The sequence below is a fragment of the Aythya fuligula genome, chromosome 4, assembly GCF_009819795.1.
Source record: "Aythya fuligula isolate bAytFul2 chromosome 4, bAytFul2.pri, whole genome shotgun sequence".
Taxonomy (NCBI): domain Eukaryota; kingdom Metazoa; phylum Chordata; class Aves; order Anseriformes; family Anatidae; genus Aythya; species Aythya fuligula.
The window spans coordinates 62,308,432-62,327,654 of record NC_045562.1 but is presented as its reverse complement, the minus strand read 5'-3'; the positions used below and the strand labels follow the sequence as shown (position 1 = coordinate 62,327,654).

General features: G+C 34.3%; 1 protein-coding gene across 3 annotated transcripts in view; it reads right to left on the bottom strand.

The window, feature by feature from the left end:
• Positions 1-1,010: 1,010 nt before the first annotated feature.
• The window catches only part of RAB28 (RAB28, member RAS oncogene family), a 64,614-nt gene continuing 46,401 nt past the window's right edge, over positions 1,011-19,223 (bottom strand). The window contains exons 5-9 of one of the 3 annotated variants that reach the window (XM_032186765.1): positions 11,805-11,908; positions 8,867-8,944; positions 4,299-4,346; positions 2,607-2,707; positions 1,626-1,687 (exon numbers count right to left, since the gene is read on the bottom strand). In XM_032186765.1, the coding sequence (XP_032042656.1) occupies positions 2,612-2,707; positions 4,299-4,346; positions 8,867-8,944; positions 11,805-11,908 (326 nt within the window). In that variant the 3' untranslated portion in view covers positions 1,626-1,687; positions 2,607-2,611. Of the gene's footprint in view, positions 1,688-2,606; positions 2,708-4,287; positions 4,347-8,866; positions 8,945-11,804; positions 11,909-19,223 lie in introns of those variants that run through there. The other 2 variants (XM_032186768.1, XM_032186767.1) reach the window with 2 other exon arrangements.

Genomic DNA, 19,223 nt, shown 5'->3' with positions numbered 1-19,223 from the left:
CAGAATAAATGTTTGAGGCAGATGTTCTCATCTGGTGGCAAGTGGAAGATAGTTCAGTTGCATTTAACTGTAAGGTAAATGCTATGCAGTGGGACATGAGCTCCATGGGACAGAAGCAAGAACACAGACTATAGTTCTGAAATTAATAATCTATTGAAAATTCACACCTACCTCTAGTGTACAAGCTCTCAGTAACACAGATTGTTTCAGAAAACTTCCCGCATTTGATGCTAAAATATCACAACACAAAGTCGTTATCATGACTTTATAGAGCTATGCATCAAGCTGCATACTGGACAGTTTAAAAATGGATTTAGCTTTTCAGTTAACTTTGAGTATACCAAAATGATAATAAATAGCGTATTCATGCCATTTGTAATTTTTTTAACATATTTGTTCCAACTGTTAGGCCCTTTCTTGAACAGCTCAACAAAAATATTTTCTTAAAGGACCTCTTCATTTTTTCCACTTGCAATACACAAGTTTCCTTTGTTTAGCCTCATTAATTTTCTAAATCTCACGATGTTTTGTCATACGTTATAAGAACACACATTCTAGAGTTAAAGCAGGAAAAGCTTTCTAGCTTGGAATTAGGTTGGCTTGATTTTTTTTTCTCACCTTACCTTTCTATTTAGATGTGGCAGTAGAGAACTGCATGTATAAGAGACTGCTAGAAAAAGAACAGAGGAGAAATGTGATCACAAAGGAGACACCTTTTATTTTTACTCTGAACTAGAAAGAAAAGAATACCAGTCCAAAAGTAAGTCATTCAATTAGTTATTAAAAATGACTGATCCTAATTGATCTATCAACAGTTTCTAATGCATGCTGAATATATCACTCAACATTTACAGCCCAAACTGCCGACTGAGGTTCATCCATATTCATGAAGACATATGAGCCTATCTGCTGCTGCAAGAAGTAATGCTGATGTGGTTAATAAAAATACACAAAACATTAGCATTTTCCAGAGCATCCATGAAGACAATTTGAGACTTCAGAAAAGTAACTATTTTTATATTACAGCTTTATTTCAAGCACTGTTTCTTCCTGGATACAATTTATACATTTCACACTATGTAGATACATTTATGGAGTACTTTCCTAATTATCCTGATAAAATATATTAGTGTCTAAAATTATTCCAGCAAGAGCTTTTCCAAGTAACAGTTTGCTGAATGTTAGTTTAGATCACAGGAGCAAAAAAAGACTAAGGAAAAAAAAAATAAAAAACCACTTTGGCAAAATACCCTTCCGTAGTGATGCTTTTAAAAGCTTTCAAATGCAGGACTTCTTCATCCATTTGTATTCCAGTACCAGTCAAACAGGTAGGAGAAAACTTATAAACACAGTTATACTGTTTTATTGAAATATAATTTAAAAGAATATAGACCTCAATTTTTCAAAGTGTGTGGTCTAACATTTCATTTCAGCCAGTCAAAAAAATGCCTGCTGCTTCTCAATGAACAATGGTACAACATGTTTTTGAATTGCATTGTAGCGATGGTCACTGTTAAAAGTTCCTGGAAATCCCAGAGCCTGTGTCAAGGTAGGAGAACAGTCAAAGGTATCAAACCAAAGGGAAATAATATGGTCATTGAACTGCACACATTGAGCTTCTAGGAGGATTAACGGTTCTTGTCACAGGCTCCTGACTGTAGTTGACAATATCTGCCTTCACCACCCTCTGTCATAAAAGAAAACACAGCAATAATGAGAAACAAAATACAATATTGATGCTGGCAAAGCATTCAAGAGATATTTTACTATGAAACATAAGAGAAAAAAAAAAAACAATTAGGCAAAACAGTCACAGTTCAGTTCTCTTCAGCACCTTATAGAAAGTCTTATCAGGTCTCAGTCTAAATACCAGTCTATTCATACCAAGCAGAAGGAAGGTTGGTTTTCATAACAATTTTACAGGACTAATACAAAACAGAACTCCTTTGCAAAAGCAATGAATACAGTTATTCTTCTATGAGAATTGTTTTGTATGTAAATAATAGAAGTTTACAAAGAGTATAGTATGCATTCTTTAAGAATAACTCCCTTAATTATAACTGGAAATTGTAGGCAAGTTTGTCTTTCACTCTTTACTATAAGCACTTTCAGAGGAAATACAGATAGGATACAAAGCAAATTTCATATACAACCATACTTCAAAAAAAAAGCTTCAACAGGCATGCAGACTAAAGATTAACAAAAAAAGAACTTCTGCATACTATAAATATTTATTTTCTATTATAAATCCAACAGATGTTACACATTCTATTTACAAAGCATTTGACAGGACTGTTGGTCTCTCATATATGAGAGAGAAAAAAGATTCCAATTTGTCTCCATTTCCATTTGAGGCAGCAGCGTAACATTTCGAACATACAGCACTGAAAGCCCTTCCTAATACTATTGTGAATTATTACAGATTTTCTATGAACTAACCAGTTATTAGAAATACCACGTAATTGCATACTGTTTCAAATTCATACGCTATTAAGTATTATTACTGCTTACAGATATAAAATATGTTTTCCCAATAGAACTTACTGTAGTTGTTACTTCATGTAAAAGCAAAGCAGCTTTCAAAAATACAAGTTTTACATCAATACCTGAACTACTGCATTGAGCAGACTTTGCTCTGGCAGTTGGAAGTGTTGTGATGTTGGTTATCTTCTTCGGGATATTTCACTAGTTCTGCCCTGACAACATGCTGTTGTTAATGATGTATCAACACAATGGATAGAGGTGAAGGAGAAGAAGGCAAAAAGAAGAGACGGAAAAAAATGGAAAGACTGATCAGTAGCCGAAAAGGAAGAATGAATGACATATAATGACAATGCAGAAGCAAAAACAAAATGCATTTATTTTCAGGTCGAATGCTGAACAAGAGCAGCAAGCTTAGCTGAAAGCATCACTAACAGCAGCTGAGCTGGTTCTCAAGCTTCTTCAAGGACATGCAACTTTCAAAGCATCAAAGTGAAATATTCATACATGCAATCAACAAAAATGTGTTAAAGCAGAGGAAGAGACAGAATAAAAGGCAAAGCAATACAGTGGAAGGAAAGATGACAATGGCCTCTTCTTTTAAGCATAAAGTACATAAATTTTTTACAGTAGTCAGATTCCTATCAGCAACTGTAACAAGTCTACTAGGGGTATGCATCAATCTTTTCCATTACATAGCTATTACATTATAACTAAATATTAATCAAAAAACAGTGACAAATTTAAAACCTCACATCAAAGTGCTGCAAGCTTTGATTTTTACTTAATTCAAAAACATAAAAAAGTCGTTTTTCCCCTTAAAGGCAAACAAAACTGTTAAGAGCTTTTTATTAACACAGTGTTTATACAAAGGGGAGAAAAATTCATACTATAACTTGAGCAAAAAAGCTACAGAGGTGGTCTGCAATGAAAGATATGCTAAACCAATTTAATTATTTTTTCTTAAAATACTTTGATTTTTACACAACATATTTTCACGGTTAGGATAAATGAAATTATGTTATTATGTTGAAGAAAAGAATACATAAATGGATTATATGAACATATAATCAGTACACTGTACATAAAACCTATATGTCAAACAAGTAATAATAATTAGATTGCCTGGTAAAGGATCTGGATTTATTAGCTGCTGATGTACTCTTCTTGAGTTTAATTGATCACGTTCGTATTATCTTATCTAGTAGACAACGCTCATGATTTAATAGACTCCTGGCCTGATGTTATCAAGGGAAAGGTTGCCAAATCCCATGTAAGGCAGTAGTAGGAGTTTTAGCATTAAACAGTGTTATCTGACCTCACAGGACCTAGTTTCTTCATACCAATCTTTTGACTGGAGCTGAGAAAAAAATCTTGCAATCAGTAGGCAATTAATTGTTCCTCAAAACATTGGGCTAAATCCCATCATGTAAACAGAGCTAGGTTAGTGACCCCTGTTTAGGCACATTGTAGCAAGAAGCTGACTAACATAAATGACATGGATTTTCTCAAGGAATTTCACTTAAATAAGAGTTAGGAAAAAAAAAAAAAAAAAAAAACACTGCAGCATTTATTTTATTAACTCCACAGTAATTAAAAACCTCTTTGTATCTGTATCTGTAGAAGGCATATCATTGCCAAGGTTCAAACCACTGTTGGTAATGAGAAAGAAACTTACTTGGTGCAGGTGCTCCGAATTCCCAATCTGACTTATCTGCCAAACATTTTATTGTACAAAGCTGGCACATGCACACCCTCATTTGCTGAACTGGCATGTAGTTAAAGAGAAAACTACACATCACTTACAAAAACGCTACCTCTTGCCAATGCCAAGGAACAAAGCTGTACCCCATGCAGTTTTTATACTATGGTTGAAAGTAAAAAATATAGAAAGAAAAACATTTGATTAGTAAAGGAGCTATTTCCTCAAATTTCATCAGACCCTTGTGATTTAAAAGAGAGGAATTTGAGGACTGAAAATAAGTCAGAATCTGCAATTTTCTTACTTTGGAACTGTTCCATTTCAAAAACACGTTCCAGTCACACACAAACAGTAATCTATTCCTTTGTTTCACCACAGTTCTGACCAAATAAAGGTTTGATTAACAGTCATCTCAGCATGGGAACAGACAAGATTTAGTAGCTCTAGCTGAGATAGCTTAAAAACTTACCACCCCCAAATGTCTATTCCAGTCCTCTGCTGGAGATCACTGCTGCCAAAGGAAAGCTGGTGGAATGTAACGTGTACTTGCACCTCATCCGCTTCAGCACAAAGTCTGGCAACTTCACTTAAAAATAACTTTCATCAGCAGTTTAAGCTAAGCTGCTGAACTTCACCCTGATGTGGCCAAGGCACATGATTGCCTTCCATTTTGTGATTCTGCTGTGGGAGCGATAAATTCCAGCAAAAGGGCAGTAACAAATAGCTTTGGTCGCATTTACACGTTAAACTGCTGCAGCCATTTTCTATAACAATGCATGGTAAATAGTTCAATTGCTATGGTTTGTTCTTGCACTTAATTAATGGTTTAGCCGTTAATTTGAAGGGGACCAAGAACCCCATCTACTTTCACATGGATTGCTGCAGTTCTGCAAGTTATCAAAGCTCAGAAGACATGAGTCAACCCCCACAAATTCACACCAGTTCCAATAATGTGTTTAGGATTCCTATTGTTTCCAACGAAGTGACTCACTTCTAGGGTCCTCTTACTGACTGCAATAATTAGAATTGGTTTCTAAACAAAGAAAACAGCATCTTCAGACATAGAATCACAAGTGCTAGAAATGATTTTTAATTAATAAATACATAACAGATTGTAACTAGCACACAGCGTTCCACTGTTCGTGTTTTACTCAAACTCAGTGTTTCATTTTACACTTTGTCACCTCCTAGACTGAATTAAGACATCTGATGTTCTCCGACAAACATACTCAAGCAGACACCTTCTTATTTTCCAAAATGAAGAAACCTCACATTACACAAAATACTGAAAATTCAAAGATATAATCCAGGTAGTAAACAGCGCACTCTTGTAAAACTAAAATGTGTTCTACTCTTTGATCAAAGATGAAATTCAATTCATTACTCACGTATTTACTGAGATAAGGATACGTCACACTTATTTTTGTGTTTTGTTTTGTTCCTTTATAGCATCTACTTTTATAGCACAATAGGTAGAATATTAAAGTCCCAGAAATTTTTAGGAGCATGACCATATAGCCATTCTACAATTTAAGGAAGCCTAATGCCCACTTGAGAGAAATTTAAAAGCAAACATCCCCCCATTACGCACACTGTAGAATCTATACCTATTATACAAAAACATTTGTAGTAAACCAGTACCCAAGTAATGGTAATATCATTTAACATCACCTCCTCCCAGCCAAAAGACCAGACCCATGCTTTTGGACAACAGCATCTACACATTACTTCAGGTAGGCTTCTCCACTGCAGACTAATACATTTCTCTCAAGAAACATCCTTCTATTTCTCTCTCTGAAGCTGTGAAGGTTAACATTTTCCTTCCCCAGCAGACTTTTCCTTCCCGTTCTTAGGAAATGACCAGACTATTTGGTTCCATACCAAATGAACAACAATGAACCTTAAGATAAAGCTAACAGACAGACTCTCAAATACAATTATCATTGGTTTCTCACTGACTTAATTATGGACAATTGCTACTGCCCACTCAAAATAGCACTCTCAAAGGGAGCAAACATTATAGCTTTAACGGCAAATTATTGCTTATTCAGAATAGATTGATACTATGGTTGATTAGAAGAATCTTTCAAAGACGGACAGTTTCTTTACACCTTTTAGCTACATGAAGCATATCACCATATAGTGACTTCTGCTGTACCTAAATGATGAGACAATTAAGTTTCTTTTCTATCCACTTCCATTTACAGGCTTTGTTTCTTCTTTTGTTATTGGTTTTACTGTTTATGTTCAGATTTATTTTTTTTTTAATTCTGACAACTTGGATTCACACTAACAGTAATGTGTGGGCCACAGTGAGTATTTATATTATGCACATTATTTAGAGGCTATTGCTACTGTAATTTGCTTAATATCCACCTTGTCCTATCCTCATATTTTATATTCCATTGATCTGGTCAACATAATTAAAAATTGTGATTATTATACAAAGGTAAAAAGGTAAAAAGGAAAAAGCCAGTATCAGTTACCTTAAAAATAACCTATAAACAGACACTTTCTTTAGAAAGCTACAATATTCTGTATAACCTCATTCCTCATGTTCTCTTTATAATTGAAGGCATTTTCATACCTATCTACAAGTTTACACCTTTATGAGGACACAATAGCACAGACAGATCTGAGTCTACTGTTCCAATCCAAGCTAAACATCCAAAGAAAAATTAAAGAATATTTGTGATAAATTATTTAAGTACAAGCCATTATAGGGTTCAGAACAACAGAAAAATGATGACTAAGTAGTAAAAGAATATTAAAAAGATATGTTCCATATTTCTCTACTTATAAATCATAGCTTTTTGAAGCTTTTCTGCTTTACTTGTTAGATGTGCACGCTATTTTGCCATTTTACTGTTTGCGATACAGTTTTCTTGACCACTTCCACAAAGATTGTAAACGCTGCCATGCTGAAACACTTACAGAAATTACATATTCAGTGTATATTTCAAAAAGCAGAAGAGCAACCTGTATACACAAGAAGTGTTTTGTGTTGGCTTTTTGTTTGTTTGTTTTTTAAATAAACTTATTGCCTTTTTTTTGGAGTACTTGTTTAATATTAACAGCAACTAGCAATTCCAGGATACCATGCCAGCAGCTCAGCCACCTTTTAGTTTAACAAATAATTTTATAATAAGTGTACTGTAATCTTAAACGTCCTTATACAGTAAAGGTTGTCTCAGGAGTATAATCTTTGTTTCTGAGGTTTCTGAAACTGGTAAAATCCTTTTGGTTTAAACCTATGCATATAGGTTTCTGGCAGCAAAATTATTTTTAGAAGCAGGAACTAGGAAGAAGAAGGTGGTAAGGAAAAAGGAGTTATAGTGGAAAATGTCTTGCTTGCTTGCTTATTTGAACAATTAACACATTTTTGAACATTCACTGATATTAAATAAATGGTTTAACTCTATTAAATGCAGCTAATCAAATTAGAGTTCAAATTAAAAAAAAAAAAATACTGAAAACATCTTTTCCCCACTAAATTAAAAGGTTATAAAACTGCCCTCACTAGAGCTATTTTGCATACAATTACATTAAATATTCTTTAAAGAAAAATAAAAAAGCTCTGTTACAGTTTAAAGCAGGACATGCAACAGGGTTTTAACATGTGTACACAGTAAAATCACTGCATTCATATCCCTAACTCACTACTAACCAATATAAGAGAATGGGGGACATCCTTCTTAATGACCTTCCCACCTATTGTTGGGAAGCACTGTCCTCTCTCTCAGCCCTTTCATACAGCAGAGGAGATGGCAGAAAATCCCCAACTCACTGCAAAGAACAAAACACAAAGTCCAAAGGAAGAAAACTACACTACTCCTTTAGGGGGAGATTATTTGGGACTGGTATGGTGAAAAAAACAATTTCATACGGCAAGGAGACACAATAACTACCAAAACATGTGATTCCACAGGTATGTATACAGTTGAGAATGGCTATACTGAAACGGAACAGGATTCATTTCTCATCTGCAGATCAGAAACAAAATTGGAAATAGTGCTTTTACAAAATCAGCATTCTTTCTCTGAGGCAAGCAGTCACCACTGAGGAAAGTATCCTTATCCTGTATTATATACGCACACAATGAAGACTAAAATCCAAACCAAAGGACTTTACATAGTTAATTCCTGACTCTGTGACTGACAAATAATATTTTTTCCTGTATTTCTACACTGAACATTGATTTAGAAGATTTCCATTCACAATTTATGCCTTCTATCATTTAAGTTTGTAGTATTCTAAAATTAAATTTAATATTTAAAAGAATTAAAAAGGAAGGTTATCATAAAAACTGTATCTGACATCATTGTACAGTAATTCATGTATATAGAAGAGTATCTTCCATGCTACCTGTATATGCAAACATATAGACACATTAATTTCTAAGAAATTTTTATGTACTATTTTTAAACAAACAGATCTAAAACCTTTTTTTATTATTATTTTTTTGAACACATATTTTCTTACTTCAGCATGTTTATCATGATGGATAAATAAAGATCGATAATGTTTTTAAAAGGCTGTTGTAAAAGTAAATCATTGTCTCTAAAACAATAGCTGTAGTTTGCTTTATAGGACAGTTAATAATTTGCAACGTGATCTGTGTTGTTTTTTTTTCTAAATACTAAGCAAAATATTAAAGGAAAAACATGTATTTGTGGAAATCACCTGTGATTGTTCCATTTCTGCTTTGTTTAATTTGATGCCAAGGATGTCAGCAGCAATTCTCTGAAAACACAGGAAGACCTACGGGAAAAAAAAAAAAATTAAATCACATTTAAATGATTAAAAACAGACATCCTCGAAGTTCTTTCAAATATATCAAACCATTCTTGAACTGTAAACAATGAGATATACAAAATTATGACCTGTGCAAAGCAGATCTGAAAATAACCTCATCTGGTACTTTCAATTTTGTTTAAAAATTGGAGAAAATAATTCAACAATGGTATGAGGAATGAACAGTATGCTAGATTGTTAGGCAACACTTCTACTCTGCCTCCAGAGACTCAAGTTTAAACAAGCTTTTACACAACCCACCTCTCAAATACCACTCTCAGTGCTATAAAATATGAATAAGGGTATTCACTAATGTTTAGCACAAAAATATTTTACCAGTGTATTGTGCAACAGAGATGTAGATTTCTGAAATTAAGAACAACGGAACTGTGCATCAGCATCACAAAAATCTCTGCTGCACACGTTTTTAAAACATTATGAACACCAATGCCAAGCAATGATACATTTGTTCAAGAGTCTTACAAAGCATTAAATGCGTTATACTGAACTGAAGTATTTAGGAAATAAGCAAAATGTTGTATGGCATGAAGCAGTCTATCAGAGTTAGACTTCAAACATGGTTTGACAGATAACATTGGGAGGCAAGGCTATCTTAAATAACTCCTTCATCTCAATACAGTCCACCAATCTGACTGTTTAGGCAGCTGCATTTTAAATTACATTAAAGAACAGAACAGACATTAAACAGGAACAGCTTATGATTGTATCACTGCTGAACTCACTGTATTGTTAAGCTGCATCCTACCTATGTGGCTGTGCCACGGTGCACAAAACCTAACCCACCAGCATACCTTGCTTTTCATCATACAGCCACCACCCCCAAAAGGTAAGGCCTCTATAAAAGTCCTTTTCAATGAAAAGTCAAATAAAATTACCATTCACGCAGTCTTTTCTTACAGCTCAGGTGGAAATTGGTAGCACATAAGTGGCACAACAAACAAGCCAAAGTAGCTTCCAAAAACCATTTTTCTTACTCTGCCCTCCTTGGTCTAGTATTGGTCTATTTTACTAGCATCCACACAGCAAGGAAGGCAACCTGAAGCAGGCAGACCTCCAGAGACCTACTTTAACCTACACCAGGCTCTCAGGTGTACTAAACTAGATCACCTACCATGAGGATGTTTTGTTCACAAAAACATGAGGCATGAGCTCAACCCTTTAGGTAGGCAGTTTGATGGACAGTGAGATGGTTAAGCAGCAAGAAGTCTTTCATGAAGATCAATTCTCCTCTGAGGAGACATTTGGGTTTTTCTAAGTATATAAAATTATCTTCTGCAAATGAGTTTGTTGGAAAGATCTGAGGTAAACCAAACAAATCACTTCATCTACCTTAACTGAGTATGTAAGACTCCCTAGTCTCTATCCACAGTAGCAACAGACGGCCTCTTCTCAAATCACTGGCACCCTGTCTTTTCCACACAACTACCCAAATATATTAACTAGGAAGATTTTGAAAGGCCAGTGTGCAGTAGTAGGTAGAAAGAGTTAATTCAAATCTATACCAAAACTCAAAATGAATTACTGTAAACTATAGCTCATACCTTCTTTTGTTAGTAGCCATTTAAACAGAAACTTCTGGTTAGTGTTTTCTAGGTATATTCAGATTTCCTTTTGTTTTTAAACAGCAAGTTAAAAAGTATAATCAGTATATATAGTGGGATGCTGCTGCAATCCATGAATCAATTAAAAAGACATAATAAAGATTCCTTCATAGTTTATAATGTTAACTATATCAATCTTATAAAAATGCTGGTTTTCCTATTACCAGTTCCCACCAAACAGTTGTCTCCTTGAGAAATAAATATATTTTATCATATGCAAGCTTCACTGCATAAAGTATTATAAAATTTTTCTTCTTCTAGCATAAAAAGCCATTTTCCCATTTAAACAAAAAAATTATGCCAAAGATTTAACACAAATTCTAAAGAGAATCAGGATTCACTGCACTTGTATCAGCAGTGTAACACAATAATTAACTTACAAAATTTGACAATCCATTGTAGAAGTAAATGATCTTTCATCAAAGATCTTAAAACAATCAGTGAGTCCACGTGTTACAGAACTATACTTCCATATAATTGATCATGGTCTTACTGTTCAATAACATTAAAATAAAGTAAATTATGTTGTCATAAATACCATTACTGAGACATACTGATTTATTTTTTTTCATGGGAATGACAAAGTCATTAGGCATATGACAGAAATCAAGCAAAACAATACAATGTGATTTAATCTGACGGATACAGTCAACTGAAAGAGAACCTTTTCTTCCATACACTTCCAACTAAAACAAATATCCCAGCTAGGTCAGAGTCAAATGATTGTTCAAAAATACACTCTGCAAAGCATTACAAATACCAGAATGTTCAAATTTCAATGGACCCAGAGAGAGAATGACTACTGACTCAGGACCCATATTAAAACTGTGATAATAACAGGATCCTGTGACTTTATCGACTATTAAAAATTTCTGTATCGATGCTCTAGAGATGGAACTTCATCTGGAACTAAGGAACATGTTTAGTCACCGGCTGACAGCAGAGATCCAGCGGGTCACATTTCTCATGCTGATGTATAAGCCAGAGCATTTCCATATTAAGATCTATACCTCAAACCACAAATCAGATGAGAAGCCACTGTAAAAAACATATGCACTCATAAAAAGATCTATTTTCATGCAAGCAGGCTGGCAAAAAGGACCTGCAGTAGCCAGAGTTCTTCAGTGTTCAATATGTGAAGTATAATAACTTTCTACAAAATAAATTTAAAAAAAATCTACAAAGACTTTATTTTTCATACTTACAGAATCTCCTGTCTTGGCCGACACGAAATGGCTACTGAAATTGTTTTCCTGACAAAATCGTTGGTGCTTGTCAACTTTCACTGTACGCATGTGCTCCAAATCAACTAAAAGCAAGTAGAAAAAAAGATAAATTACTACAGTAGAGACCATTTATTTAGTTACCTGTCTTAGAAAACACATTCAATGGAAATACATCAAATGTATTCTTTTTCTTTGCATATGCAAATACACATTTCTTTTTATAATCTTATGCCAGAAAACAATAATAATAAATAAAAATGAAACCACAATTAAAATTGTGCAACCAAATGCAACAAATTCATATCTGAACTAAAAGACAAATTTATTTCTGGATTCACACAAGCAATTTGTAAAAACTTTCCTGCTAACTACATGAAGAAAAAAAAAAAAAAAAAGACAATTAAATTTTGTGCATTCCATTTGCCAGCACGATGTATGCTGGATATCTATTGTAATGTAAAGACTCTTCTAAAATAGAGTTCACAAGGTACAGATAAATCTACATATTTTTTCTAAGTTAAAAAATGTAAATGAGTTGTAAAGAATTTTATTGCAGAAAACGGTAAAGCAAAAACATTCACTATAATAAAAAAGAACTGAATAAAAACTTTGATGTGCTTATTTACTTGTACGTGAAATTTTCAGTACCAAAAAGGTATGAATCCAAAAATTAAGAATAGTAAAATGCATATTTCAAGTCTCACACATTTTCATTTTTATCATTTTATAACCATTGGAAGCAGGGTAAAGCTTTCAAATGGCATTTTCTGTTGAAAATCCCTGGTTGCTTACAACGTAACATGGAACTCAAGTCTCGCACAGGTTTTATTGTGTACATTCCAGTTTCTCCAAATCTGATCCTAAGGTAACTGGAAACTATATTGAACAGTTTCTCTTTTTATTGCATTACAGTTCCTATAAGGGTGTTGACTCAATGCCGTCAAATTATAAGGCAAATATATTCAGAAGGATTTAAGGACAACCAGGCTCTTTGAGTCAATACAGGAAAAAAAAACTTAAACTGATTTCCTGAGGAAGGGACCCAACTGACTTGTAAAAACTTGTAAATTTGCAAATCTAGTAAGCCTGCATAATAGTGTCATTTGATTATCAGCTGAAAAAATGCTCTCATACTACATAAAAGGCTTTATTTTAAAATGATATTGGAGGTCTTTAATTTGTAGGCTCTGGAGATTTTCTCTTGGAGATTTTTAGTCTAACAGGGGATTCCTATACCCCATTTATACTGCTTACTTTGGTTAATGTGGAGTTTTTGCCACATATTACTGTTCCTTGCACATCAGTAAGGCCTTGTTTACAAGAACAGGCCTAAAATCATCCAGTTACCACAGGCATTAATTTGTGAAGGACTAAAATACTAAGCTATTAACACGAACGTTTGTAGTACTGTATTTCATAATACTAAATGTAGGTTATACAGTTTCACAAAAAACGGGAAGAACAAATACATTTATTAAGCTAAATCCCAAAGTCGATAAAAAAACCTCATGCAGTCTGTGTAACAGCTACTTAACTTTTTCCTTTAAAAGTAACTACTGGGAGAGAGCCTCTGTTGAAATGCTTTTTGAAAAAAAAAAAAAAAAAAAAAAAAAAAAAAAAAAAAAGCACAGCATGCTATCTAAACTATGTCATTATTAAATATTAATTTTACTCTTTATATATTATGCTAAGTGGAGCCTGGAAAGCACAACAGTAAGATTAATCTTTTGGGAAAAATTAATCAATAAATATGTTTATTTGAAGAACCTTAACCCCACCTCCAAATTTCACATCATTGTATTTCTTCAACTATACCAAAACTCCAAAAACCCCCACACAATTTCAATTTAATGACAACCATTGATCCAGTCAACCAATATTTACTCTGTATCTGATGATACCATGGCATACTAATGTGAGCTTGTGCTTACAGACTTAGAAGTTACAATCTCTTCCCCAAGGAGGAAAGAATAGGGACCAGAGGAACACAGGAGCATGCAGAAATGTAAATGAATTTTCAAGAAGAAAATGCCTCTGCCATGTAGGAAATCATATCCCCCAAATGCCTCCTATTTTCTATTCAAGCAAATAAAAATCTAACAGAATGGAAGTGAAAATCAAAGTGAAATTGCATTTCTGAATTTTGTGCAATTATCAGTCCTTCTCCCCACTTAGGAGTATTTCAGCTCATGTCTTCTGAATTATGGGCAGTCTGCTGTGAACTGTACAGTTAGTGTTATGCTAGATAACTGCCAGGTAACTGTCCATGCGCACACTCTCAGCCCACAGTAAATGCAAGGCAATTCATGTTACATTAGCCCTCAATGAAAGAGGGCACAGTTTTAGTACAAGAAAAGGGTTTCAAGCGTTAATAAATATTTAACTATAAAAAGTTGCTGTTTGCAGTCAATGAAAGACGACTATGCTAACTCAAATTACATTGCATTGCCACAGGCTAAGGGCATAATCATAGAGTCACTGAAGATCTGCTAAAATGAAGTCAGCAATTACCCTCCAGTCCTTTTCTTTTTTCTTTTATTTTGATTTTTTGAACATCTGACATTGGTCAGCTAAACAGGCAGAACTTCTGGTTACCAGGAGATAATTCTCGTCCAGTTTTTTTTTTTTAGACATGACAGTAAAAGACTGTAGGAGGGATATGGATGAGAAAAATGATTTTCTGAATAGATGTTTATAAAGAATGTAGGAACTTCATAGGAAAAAAAAAAAAAGAAAAAAAGAAAAACAGCTGGCCAGTGTGGTCTGGTATGATGAGCCAGTTAACAGCAGGAATGGGTATCTTTGGGATGAAGGATGATAACAAGGATGCACTTAAGCCATGAAAAGTTTGATGGCAAAGACAAATAACTTTTGGATAGAAGGAAGAGAATTATATATATAAATACTGTTTGATTTTACAAACCAGGAAAATGGTCTTGCAGAATATTCTAAATGACTAGATAACATTGCATTTGCCAAAATTAAGGAATTTCAGCAATTACAAAGCAAAAGAAGAACGTTTTAACTGTGATAGCAGTTATCATAGGCCATATCTAATAAAGGTCATGAATAAAGAATGTTTAAGATTTGGACATGGATTGAACACAAACATTTAGAGAAAGGCCAAGAGAAGTTTACTTGCCAGATGGTTCAATCATCCTCCTCATCTGAAGTGAACAAGGGAGAAGACAATAGCAAGAGGAAATTAATAGCTCCATTTTTACCAAGTAGAATTGATGTTTATGGCTAGAAATCCACAATGAGATGTCAAAAGGAGACACAGGGATTTTGTTTGAAAAGGGAAAAGAGATTTAACGGTTCACAAACATCACAACCCTAGAATACATAAATGTTACAAACCGGTACTCTGGTTAAAACACTTGCATACAAACTGTGTTATCTATATTAATAAGTAATGGTTTCTGTTCATAAAAAGCTAAACTCCAAGATGAGTAAATTTTGAAGAATACAACAAGGATATTTCTTTTATATATCTTCAAAACTCTAAAGGTTTTAAAAATGGGGCCAAGGGGAAGTGGTAGATAGTATAAAAATTAGTAAAGTGATAGTTAAAATCTAATAGGAATACAAGAACATTACTAATTCATTGGTTATACGGGGACCACTTTTGCACATTTGCATTAAATGTAGTACTTTTACATCAAATGGAGTAATAGACCACAATAAAATTGAAAGCAGGAGGAGCAGAGTAGTATTACAACCAACAGGAGTGAGAGAGAAGTCCCAGTATTGTTTCCCTCACTGGCCAGATGAGGACAGAAAGAGGGGCTCACAGAATTACAGAATGGCTGTGGTTGGAAGGGACCTTCAAGACCACACCTAGTTCCAACCCCTTTGCCATAGGCAAGGACACCACCCAGTAGATCAGGTTGCTCAGGGCCTCACCTAACCTGGTCTTGGTCTCATCAGCCTCCGAAGTCATTTTGAAGTCCTCTTCTAAGAACAACACAGGTTGCTGCCATTTGGTCATTTTTTATTCTTGAAATACACACTAAAAGTTGGTGTGACAACTACAGAAATACCATTTTTCCCATATGTGCTCCAAAAATTATCTCCATTGCCTTATTTTTCCTCTTGTGCAACTTTGTTTCTAACTAGTGAAGAACCTAACTTTTTGTTTAAAAAAAAAAACAAAAAGGGATCAAACTAAACATTTACCTTTAAATTGTCTGGTGTGAAGAGTCACTTCAGTCAAAGCTTGGACATAATTGCTGCTCCTTAAGTAACATATCTATAAATGTAGTATGCACAGAGATCCTATAAAAATAATGGCACAACGGAAGTAGATTGGGAACTTCATGAATTCAGACATGACTTCCACCTAGCCAGATAGATACAAGTGGAACTCATAGATGAAACTGGAATAGATCAGTCTGCTGTAGCAAGAGATGAGACTTGCCATAAGACTTGATTCTCATGAACTCTGCAGAGTTCAATTCTGATTTGTAGGTGAGACCAGAGTTCTAATGAAGTGAACAAAGACAACAGAACCAAGGGGAGAGGTCTGGATCTCCCACTGAAGTCCCAGAGATATCCCCTCCAAGACATTCCTGAAAGTGTGTGAAGAAAAGCAGGTAAGAAGAAAATTGCAGAATCAATATAAGGAAAAAGATGTAAACATCACAGCATTTGGAAAGCAAATGACAATTCAAAGAAGACAAGAACAAAAGAGTGTGTTTAAGTCAGAACTGGAGAAAATTAATTAGATCCTATCTTCAGGTGACATATAAACAACTTTTTCATCATCCTTCAAGTTGCTGATATACATCGCTGAGAGACAATGCTAATTTTAAACAGAAAAGGAAACAGAGTAGATGTGTATTTTAAATGATTGTCTGCAAGGCTAGAAAGCATATGACAATGGGAAAAATTCTGAGCAAACACTTGAGACAATATAAGCTAGTCTACTGTAAGACAAATTCTTATATAACTTCACATGAGTAATTAGGAGTAAACCACAGACATCTGAGTTTATTGGTTAGCAGCAAGGAAATACAAAGAGACTAGAAAGTGCTAGCTAACAGAAATACGTGTCTCACAATCTCCACCACACGTAACCATTCAATAGCAATACAATCTTGATTCATTCTGCTATTTTTACTTGAGACTCTGAAACTACTAAAGGTAAACAAATTAATGTCAAATGTGTTTCTGTTACACTATTTAGTCTACGTATATACCACTCTAAGATAACAGAGGCTTGCAACAAGCCACTTCACACCACTGTGCAGGAGCAAGAGATCATTCTTGTGGGTCCCTTCCAGCTCAGGATATTCTGTTTTCCATTCCAATACATCTTGTAAGTGGAAAACCAATAGTCAAGCAGCATAAATACTAGTTTAGTTCACTGAAATGAACTATCACAAACATAATTAGCTCACCAGAAGTAATAAAGTAATGCTTCAAGTAATAAAGTGTGATATCAAATCCCAGAGCTGTATTGTCTAAAATTATGGTATTAATAAAATATGTATAACAATTTACAGAGTAATACAACTGGGAAAAACAGGAAGCTAGTAAACATTTTAAAATATGCATCATTAACCAGTGAAATGATGAATGTTCTGATTTCATCATCTTTCAAAACAGAAATAATAATAGTTTATTCTGATTTAAATATTGTCACCAAAGCAAATAACTGCACATATTTTAAAAAGACACCAGAACATCATTTATGCAGAATGTAAAGGCTGCTACTTCTGCTATTTATCTCCCTTTCCCAAAGGACTGCCAGTGTCTTCTTTCATTGAAGAAGAGCTCCATGTAAAACTAGAAGCTTCCTTTAAGTCAGAAAACACACATTCTTGCAAGAATCTTTCTTTCAGGTAAGTCTGGAAGAAAAACAAACATATAACTTGTACAGGTACTTCCAGGCAGCTGAAAAAAATAGTGACAGTACTTGTTCAGAGTGCCATAAACAGCTGAGTGGCATGCATAATGCATGTTAAGCAAGTCTGAATGTTTAATAGTTTGTTGGCATTTCTCCTGGACCCTGAGATTATACTTGCAAACTATAAGGCACTATACAGTCATTTCAGTTGATAATACTAGTGATAACTAATCTTGCTAAACCATGTCTATGAAAAGAAATATTAGAGTTCAGAGTATTTCAGTAAAAAAGACACCCCTCTACCCAAATCTGATAGTCTTTCACTTTCAAAGCTTGCAAGGGTAAAAACTATGAGGGAATCTGTTATAAAGGGCTAGTTCTCCAGTTTAAGCTGAACTTATCTATTGATAATTATAGTATCTACCATTAAAATTTGTATTAACACTTACATAAATTTACAACTATTTTGATCCATAATTATCATGCATAACTTTTATATTTTAGTATAATTAAAGGTGGTTTGAAAGTTATGAGTAAACATCTATATTAATCTATGGTAGTGCACAAAAATATATTCTTTTATAGTGTGCTGTGAAAAACGAAATATAAATCTTTCTGCAAAGTATTTGCAGCTGTTCACACAAGGTATACAATTACATAATGTTTAAATAATGAGCTATCACGATTAGCCCACACAGACATGACAAGTAAAATGCTTTAATAATTTATTAATTTGATTTACATGTGCTTAAAATTATGTACATATTTTCCCTTCTGAAAATACTCCAGGGCTGTAAAAAAAAAAAAAAAAAAAAAAAAAAGGGGGGAGGAGGGGGCTGTATATGAAAATTTTTTTCATCCTTTTTCTGTTAAAATTTCAAAATGACTTAAAATTTCAAAATGACTTCTTAAGAACAAGCCTAGCCTGAGCACCTGAAGCCCTGACAAAGCAGTGCAGACAGCAGTGCTACGCGGTATTGTAGCACTTCACGCAGCATGCACGGCTGATGCAGAGCATGAAGGCTCTGCTTCGCCTCTACCTAAGTAAAAGTGCCTGAAAAAGGGAATATAAAGGGGCTTTCTCCGACATGTGCTCTATTCGAAAGAATAAACCAGAAATCCCTACACATGCTGGGAGCAGTGGGCTCTGCAGGCCCCTCAGCAGGGCCTGGCCTGGTCAGCCCCACAGCGCTGGCCACCAAGAGTCATCCAGGCCTCGTCTGTACTAGATGATACCACCCAGCTTTTCTTCCAGCCCTGCCGTCACTCTGAAGAAAATAGAGAAAAAAAAAAAAAAAAGCAACAACAAAAAAGCACTTCCCCAGCTTTTTATTGTCCAGCTTGCCAGTAACCTTCTCACTAAAAGATGCAGCTTAATTAAGCCCTAATTTTTCAAGAGAATTTTAATGGGTTACTTGGAACTTCAAGCAAGTGCACTTTCATTTTCTAATTAGACACAAAGGTTATTTCTGTGTAAATAATTATCTGATATAGTAATTATCTGATATTATTACTAATTATAACTAATTAATCTCTGACATAATACT